General features: G+C 41.9%; 1 protein-coding gene and 1 non-coding gene across 2 annotated transcripts; one reads left to right on the plus strand and one right to left on the minus strand.

Annotated features, from left to right (window-relative positions):
- Positions 1 to 520: 520 nt before the first annotated feature.
- On the minus strand, positions 521 to 627 carry LOC112086308. Its single transcript, XR_002899430.1, has one exon. It is a non-coding gene; the product is annotated as a small nucleolar RNA R71 (small nucleolar RNA).
- Positions 628 to 779: 152 nt separating this feature from the next.
- LOC112086236 lies at positions 780 to 2,476 on the plus strand. The gene is made up of 2 exons (XM_024155147.1): positions 780 to 834; positions 1,065 to 2,476. The coding sequence occupies exons 1-2, from the start codon at positions 780 to 782 to the stop codon at positions 2,474 to 2,476; spliced, it is 1,467 nt and encodes a 488-aa protein (XP_024010915.1).
- The last annotated feature ends 6,228 nt before the right edge of the window (positions 2,477 to 8,704 follow it).

Genomic DNA, 8,704 nt, shown 5'->3' on the forward strand with positions numbered 1-8,704 from the left:
TTTGTGAATGCTGACGAGTCTTAAACATAATGCACCTCTTCTTTTCCAGGGCCAGAGTGGAAACCTACTGGTCAGGGTTGAGACAGATAGTTGTCTATGATCACGACAGTGGCGTATTCATACGTCCGTGACTCCAGTTTGAAAAGTTTAAGCTAAGATCTTATCAAATTTACTCTCTAGCAATGTTTTGAATCAGTATGGAGCAGGGATTCAAGCACCCCCGGTGCAGAACAACAATTTTGAAGTTAAGGCATCTTTGCTAAATATGGTCCAAAACTCCAAGTTCCATGGATTGCCAATGGAAGATCCTTTGGAACACTTGGACCAGTTTGATAAAGTTTGTGACTTGAAAAAGATAAATGGAGTATCTGAGGACAGCTTTAAACTCAGATTATTCCCCTTCAGTCTTGGTGACAAAGCACACCAATGGGAGAAGAAGTTTCCAAGAGTCTCCATTCAAACCTGGGAGCAATGCAAGTAGGCATTTCTGTCTAAGTTCTTCTCAATTTCCAGAAAAGCAAAGCTGAGAAACCAAATCTCCAGCTTCACTCAACATAGCAATGAGAGTTTTGGTGAAGCATATGAGAGTTTTAGGAGCTACACTAACCAATGCCCACACCAGGGGTTTAGTGAGGCTTCTCTTCTCAGAACACTTTATAGAAGGTCTCTTCCCAAGATTAGGAACCAGCTGGATACTACATCAAATGTAAGCTTTCTGGGGAAGGAGATTCATGCTGCTTTAGAGCTGGTAGAGAACTTAGCAATGAGCAATGACACGTATGGAGAAGACTTTGATAGAGCCAATAGGAGTGAGAGTTCAAGCAGGGATCAAAGGTATGAGAAGGACTTTACAACACTTGAAAGCGAGCTGGACAAGGTGTTATTGGCCACTCAAAAGCCAATGCACTTTGTAGGAGAGTTTGAGGAACCTTCTCAATGCTTTGAGAACATCAGTGAACAGGGTCTTACTCAAGAAGAGCTGAACTATATTGGGAATCAGAGGTTCCAAACATATCAATATGCCAATGCCAATCAGAACCTCTTTTACAGGAATCCCAATGTAGCCAACCCACAAGACCAAGTTTACCCTAGTTCTCAAGCTCCACAGAATTTTGTTCCCAATAACAACTTCCAAGGGTCCTTTCAACCAAAGAATCAGTTTGTTCAGAATCAGGGTTACAGTCAGCATCAGCAGCAACCAGTGCAGGGTTCTAGTTTCAGTTCACAGCAGCAGCCAAAAGCACCACCAGGGTTTGGACAAACACAGTTTCAGCATCAGTTTCAGTCAGCACCGGTTAACCAGCAGCATCAGATGGGGCCAGATATGGTTGGGATTCTACAACAGCTGCTTCAGGGTCAACAAATGTTTGCAAGTCAGTATGCATCTATGCAGCAGCACATAATGGAGCTGAAACAGAATCAGGCATCCACTTCAAGAAGCCAAGGTGGCTTACCTGGTAAGCCTGAACCAAACCCAAAGGAGTATGCTAAAGCCATTACATTGAGAAGTGACAAAGAGCTACCAGGTATAGAGCACAACAATGTGATCATTGAGGACAATGATCAAATTAGTGGGGAGGCAGCCCCAAGGGATGACCAAGAAGCTGAAAGATCAAAGAAAGGGAAGGAAAAAGAGGTGGAAAAGCCATCAGAACCAGAAAAGCCTTATGTTCCACCACCTCCCTATCAACCTAAGCTCCTATATCCAAGAAGATTCAAGAAGCAGATTGTAGATAAAGCAAATGCACTCTTTGAGAAGACTCTTAATGAGACACCTCTTACAATGCCTCTCATTGAAGCATTTCTAATGATGCCAAAGCTGGGTAAGTTCTTAAAAGAAGTTATCCTGAACAAGACTAAAGAGCTTCAAGGTATGGTGGTATTGAGTCATGAGTGCAGTGCCATTATTCAGAGAAAGTCAATTCCAAGGAAGTTAACTGATCCTGGGAGCTTCACTCTCTCTTGTGCTATAGGACCTTTGATGTTTGCTGGATGTCTTTGTGACTTGGGTGCATCAGTCAGCTTAATGCTATTCTCTGCAAGAAAACTGGGGTATAGAACCTTCAAACCAGCAAAGATTTCACTTGTTCTTGCTGATAGATCTGTGAGGTTGCCTATTGGGATGCTAGAAGATCTACCAGTGAAAATAGGAGGTTTCGAAGTGCCTACTGACTTTATGGTTCTAGAAATGGTTGAGGAACCAGTTGACCCTCTTATTTTGGGCAAGCCATTCTTAGCCACAGCAGGAGGAATCATTGATGTAAGAAAAGGCATAATTGAGCTGCAACTTGGTTCTGAAAGGCTGAAGTTTGATGTTAATGAAATGATGAAGAAGCCAACAATAGAAGGGCAGGTTTTCTATGTTGAGACCATGGATGAGCTTGCTGATGAGCTCCTAGAAGAGTTAAACACAGAAGATTATCTTCAGATAGCTTTAACAAAGGAGCATGGAGATCATGGCTATCTTGAGGATTAAACTTTGAAGTTCATGAAGCTGTTAGACTCTCACAAACCAGAGGCGAGCACCAGTTCTTACTTGAACTTGCACTATGTAGGATCAGAGGTTGAAGAAGACCAGTTTAGAAGCTCAGAAACGCCAAGGGGTTGCATTCATGTCGACCAAAATTCAGGAGGTATATTGCTTGGTGCTGAGGGAACCATTTTGCCGAGTGAATCCAGACCAAATGCACCGAGTGAAACTCAGTCGGTATTAGCATACACGGTCAGTACCAAGGGAGTTTCAGCCGGTATGAGTGCTCAATATTTTGAGGCAAGTTCACCGACTGAATATCGACCAAGGGCACCGAGCAAAATTGAGTCGGTATCAGCAAGCAGGGCCACCACCGAGGGACATTCACTCGGTGTGGCTGGTCGGCGTTATAAGATGGTTTCCGCCGAGTGTAGATCGACTGACTATACCGACCAAAAGTTAGTTGATATTACCATGGCGGCTAAGGGTGAAACCAAGTTTCAAGAGGCTCAGGAGCTGGTTCAAGAGCAAGACAACAATGCTGAAGGGGAAACACAAGGAGAACAGCTGCAACAAGCCTCTCAAACAGCTTGGGAAGGAGATTGGGATGCAAGCAAGGCACCTAAAGTGGAACTCAGACCTCTTCCCAAGGGGCTCAGGTTAACTTTCTTAGGTCTCAATGAGTCTTATCCTGTTATTATCAATGATAAGCTATTAGAGGACCAAGAACATAAGTTGTTAGAAGAGTTGAGGAAACATAGGAGAGCCATTTGCTACTCTTTGGATGACATAAAGGGTATCTCACCCTTTCTATGCACTCATAGGATTCACCTAGAAGAGGAATCTATGTCATCCATTGAGCACCAAAGGTGTCTCAATCCCAACTTAAAGAGGTAGTGAAGAAAGAGATTCTCAAACTCCTAGATGCTGGGATAATTTATCCAATCTCAGACTCTATATGGGTTTCACCAGTACATGTGGTGCCCAAGAAGGGGGGAATGACAGTGATAAAGAATGAAAGGGATTAGCTAATTGCCACAAGGACTATAACTGGACACAAGATGTGTATAGATAATAGTAAGCTCAATGCAGCCTCTAGGAAGGACCATTTTCATTTGCCTTTTATTGACCAAATGCTAGAGAGGCTTGCAAACCATCCCTTCTTTGTTTTCTAGATGGTTACTCTGGATTCTTTCAAATCCCTATGGGACATTTGCTTATAGGTGCATGCCATTTGGGCAGTGCAATGCTCCTACTACTTTCCAGCATTGTATGATGTCTATTTTTTCGTATCTGATTGAGGAGAAAGTAGAAGTCTTCATGGATGACTTCTGAGTCTATGGACACTCTTTCTCCTCTTGTTTGTCTAATCTGTCTCAGGTCCTGGACAGATGTGAGGAGCACAGCTTGGTGTTAAATTGGGAAAAATGTCACTCCATGGTTCAAGAGGGAATAGTCTTGGGGCACAAGGTCTCAGAAGCTGGAATAGAAGTGGACAGAGCAAAGGTGGAAGTGATGGTGAATTTGCAAGCTCCAAATTCAGTCAAGGGCATAAGAAGCTTTCTTCGACATGCAGGGTTTTACAGGAGAATCATTAAAGACTTCTCAAGAATAGCTAGGCCTTTGACAAGGCTGTTGTGCAAAGAGGTTGAATTTGTCTTTGATGCTGAGTGTGAGGAAGCTTACAAGAAGATCAAGGAGGCATTGATCAGTGCACCAATTGTTCAGGCTCCTGATTGGTCATTACCCTTTGAAGTGATGACAGATGCTTTAGACTATGCAGTTGGAGCTGTGCTTGGCCAGAGGAAGGACAGAAAACTTCATATTATTTACTATGCCAGTAGGACCCTTGATTCTGCTCAGGAAAAGTATGCAACCACAGAAAAGGAAATGCTGGCCATAGTTTATGCATTTGATAAATTCAGAAGCTACCTTGTGGGTTCAAAAGTCATTGTGTACACTGATAATGCAGCCCTCAGATATCTCATGACCAAGAAGGACGCCAAGCCTAGATTCTTGAGGTGGGTTCTTCTCCTGCAAGAATTTTGATATGGAAGTGCAGGACAAGAAGGGCATTGAAAATGGAGCTGCTGACCATCTTTCTAGGCTGAGAGTGGAATTAGATGTCCCCTTAGATGACTCACTTCCTGAAGAGCATCTAATGGTTGTCAAGACCTACTTAAAGGTGGAACAGGCTGATGCTATAAGAGAGAGGAGTTTACCTTGGTTTGCAGACATTGTTAACTATCTCTCTTGTGGTGTAGAGCCACAAGAGAAAGAGATTCTTCAAGGAGGTGCAAAGGTATCATTGGGATGAACCTTATTTGTATGTGCTGAACAAAGACCACCTGTATAGGAGATGTTTAGCTGAGGAAGAGATGCAACCAGTGCTACAAGAATATCATGGTTCAGCTTATGGAGGTCATGTAGGAACTTTCAAGACAGTGGCCAAGGTGTTACAATGTGGTTTCTGGTGGCCTACAATGTTCAGAGATGCTCAGGTTGTTGTGTCTACCTGTGATGCTTGTCAGATGCATGGAAATATATCCAAAAGACATGAGATGCCCCAAAATCCCATCTTGGAAGTGGAGATTTTTGACTGCTGGGGTATTGACTTCATGGGTCTTTTTGTTAGCTCATATGGGAATCAGTACATACTTGTTGATATGGATTATGTTTCCAAATGGGTTGAGGCTGTTGCTTCCCCAACCAATGACTCTAAAGTGGTGGTCACGCTCTTCAAAAGCACCATTTTCCCAAGGTTTGGGGTTCCTAGAGTGGTGATAAGTGATGGAGGTTCTCATTTTGTGAACAAGACTCTAGAGGGGCTCCTAAGGAAGCATGGTGTCAAGCACAAGATAGCTAGTCCATACCACCCTCAGACCAGATGCCAAGTAGAGGTTTCAAACAGACAGATCAAGGCCATCTTAGAAAGGACAGTGAGCAACTCAAGGAAAGATTGGAGCAAGAAATTGGATGATGCTCTTTGGGCCTATAGGACTGTTTTCAAGACACCTATTGGCATATCTCCCTTCACACTTCTATATGGAAAGAGCTGCCACTTACCAGTAGAGCTTGAGTACAAAGCTCTTTGGGCTGTTAAAATGTTGAACTTTGACATTAAGACAGCCCAAGAGAAGAGGCTACTCCATTTGCACGAACTTGAAGAGATCAGACTCAATGCATTTGAGAGTGCAAGGATATACAAGGAGAAGACCAAGATCTTGCATGATCAGAAAATTCTCAAGAGGGAGTTTAAGGTAGGAGATCTGGTTCATTTATTTAACTCAAGGCTCAAGCTATTTCCTGGTAAGTTAAGGTCAAGATGGTCAGGACCATTCAGGGTTTTAGAGGTTAGAAGCTATGGAGCTTTGGTCTTGGAGGGAAAAGATGGAAAGGGTTTTGTTGTGAATGGACAAAGGGTCAAGCATTACCTTGTTTCTGAGAAGAGAGAGGAGACTTCTACAATTCTTCTTAATGATCCACCACGCCTGTTAAACAGGTTTTCAATGTCAAACTAAGTGACATTAAACAAAGTGTTCTTGGGAGACACCCCAAGCTTATCACTTGTATATACTTCTTTCATATTTTCTTTTAAATTTTTAGGACTCTTGATGTGTTTTCTTGAGTATGTGCAGGTCTAAGGCGGTTTAGGAGTTGTCTTGAGGAGATTTTGATGCAGAAAAGTTCAAAGATTGATAACTAGAGTTTTCAAGACTCTAAATGAGGGGTTATCAATCTCTTTCATCACTTTGCAGTACAAAGGGTATCAATCCATCATGTGTAGACACTAAGATGCAGGATCAGTTCTTAATTCAAGCCAAATGAGTGATGTTTTGATGTTACTTCCACTATACAAGCTTAAAACAAGAATTAAAGCTAATGATCAACTTAAACAAGCAAATGACAAGTGGTATGAATATGAGATGATGGAAGCATGAGATTCTAGACATGATAGTTGGCTAGGGTGCTTTGATGCTAAATCAGGAATGCTAATGACACTGATGAGACATGATTCAAGTGATTTAGAACTCTAATCTAGATTAATCCTCTCATGAAGGCATTAACCTCTACACTAATCGATTTTCAAACCAAATCATCATTTGTGAAATATGAATCAATGAGCATTAAGAAACAGTTCTAAAATATCATTCAATCAAATAACAAAACATCATCATGCAGCAAATGCTTAAACCTCTAATACAACTCTTTCAAGAATTTCATCAAACACTTGTGGTGCATGAAATTCCCAGAATCTAGATCACAAGTGATATGCAAGGATCTAGCCAGAGAACAGCTGTTTAGAGAAATGAACCAATGAATCTAGCCCTGAGCACTCCTAATCTAACACCTTAGCACCCTAACCTACACATCTAGAACCCCATTAAGCTAAACTACTCACTAATCATACTAATCTCTCTTAAACCTTTGCAAGTTGAGAGGATTGGCATGATTAATGATGAGAAATGGAGATGGAGAAGATGTATGATGTTGGGTTTGCAGCTTCAAACACAGAAATCTCTCAATCTCTCTGATTAAAACTCACAAGGGGATGGAAGTTGAAGATGGAGATGATAGATAATGATGGATTTCAGCTTTAAACCCTAATTACTCTCTTGATTCAACCCAGAAAATGAAGATCTCTCTTACAAAGTTTAGGTTTTTCACAAAAGAGGCAAAGGAAAAACAAAGAGAATAAAGCTTAGTCTGCTGGATAATGCCTAAAACATATATAGGTAGGGTTTCTTGATGGGCCAACCTAGGACAAACTAGGTTTTGGCCCCAAAAAGGCCCACAAAAACGTCATGAAGCGAGAATGTATCGAGGTGATTTTGACCGGTGCAGGACGTCGATATTTCTTCGAATTAAATGAAAGAGTCTCGGGAGCCAGGATGCATGCGGAAATCTGAGAGTGGTTACACCGAGGCGCTACACCGGCTGAACTCACCTCGGTGCGGTGTTAAGGATAGCTTCAGGGGATCAATACCGAGCAGGATAATTCTTCGGAATTTCGGCTTCCAAAAGCCATCCAAAATCGTCAAGGTTCCAAGGTAATACCGACAAGATTTTGGTCGGTACTCCTTCTCGATGTGAATGTAGACCGCTTGCACCAAATCCTTCACAACTCCTTGCCCACTGGTTCGAACCTCTATCTTCCACTTTCAAGAACTAGATGACGTCCTTAGCTCCAAGTTTGGTGAAGGGCTCAACACCGTATGACATTGGCAAAGCCCCCGTCTCGTAAGTTCTCTGAGGCGCATCTCGTAAGTTCTGATCAGGCCGCGAGACATGTGTTCCTTCCGATGGCGATATCTCTCAGTTCACGGCTTGAATCGTCTGATTCCAAGTGTTCCGGAAACTAGACTCATTCGTTTTGATTCTTGATGAAGACACCGGAGACTGAATCGCAGTGAAAGCCCTTCATCCCACGCGATCAAAGTAGAGGTTTCGTCGGCACCAAACCATCTGTCCGAGTTGCTGTACATAGGCGACGGTTCCTCCGTGATCCCAGCTCCAAGTTGCTCCCAAAAGTCTCCAAATGACCTGACAATAATCCAAATATGCAGGACACTCTAGGACCTAATGCAATTCTTAAATAAAGCTAGAACCAAAGACAAACTCTAATAAAACTAGCTAAATGCATGCATGAGACTCAATATTTGGACAAAAATGCAATCCAAATCATGACAAAATATGAGTATATCAACTCCCCCACACTTGTCCTTTGGTTGTCCCCAAGCAAACAATAACAAATGAGAGAGAGAGAGGTTGAATGCATGGGAGTTCATATTTCTTTAAAGAGAGATCATCATTAAAAGAATCTAAAGCTCATTGTTCAAGTTATCAATTATAGACTGCAATGAAAACTGGTTTACTCATAAAAACTAGCCATACTTGTCACCAAATGAACCAAACTCCAGCACCAACCTTCACAAGCATTCCTAACCTCAACCTTTTGACATTCATTTAAAGTTTCAAGTGGATCATGTTCATGCAAATCAAGTGAATTCATTTGGCTTGGGACTGGATTTTGAGATTAAAATGATCTCAATCAAGTAACTGGTACTCCATGCAAGGGGATCACTCAAAAATTAGTAGATTTTAGTAGGGTAAAACACTACAAGAAAACACAGTTTTTGCAACCACCAAAATAGTCCTAAAATAGTCGCTAATACGTTACTTACGACTACTCTAAGACTATCAAAAGTGGTCGCAAATCTTTCGTCGCAAAAT

The sequence above is a fragment of the Eutrema salsugineum genome, unplaced genomic scaffold, assembly GCF_000478725.1.
Source record: "Eutrema salsugineum unplaced genomic scaffold, Eutsalg1_0 scaffold_21, whole genome shotgun sequence".
In the NCBI taxonomy this organism is placed as follows: domain Eukaryota; kingdom Viridiplantae; phylum Streptophyta; class Magnoliopsida; order Brassicales; family Brassicaceae; genus Eutrema; species Eutrema salsugineum.

Coding starts and splice junctions, on each gene's coding strand:
- LOC112086236 (XM_024155147.1), top strand. CDS start 780: ATGGAGAAGACTTTGATAGAGCCAATAGGAGTGAGAGTTCAAGCAGGG. Junction 835..1,064: donor AGTTCAAGCAGGGATCAAAG/GTATGAGAAGGA, acceptor ATCCCAATGTAG/CCAACCCACAAGACCAAGTT.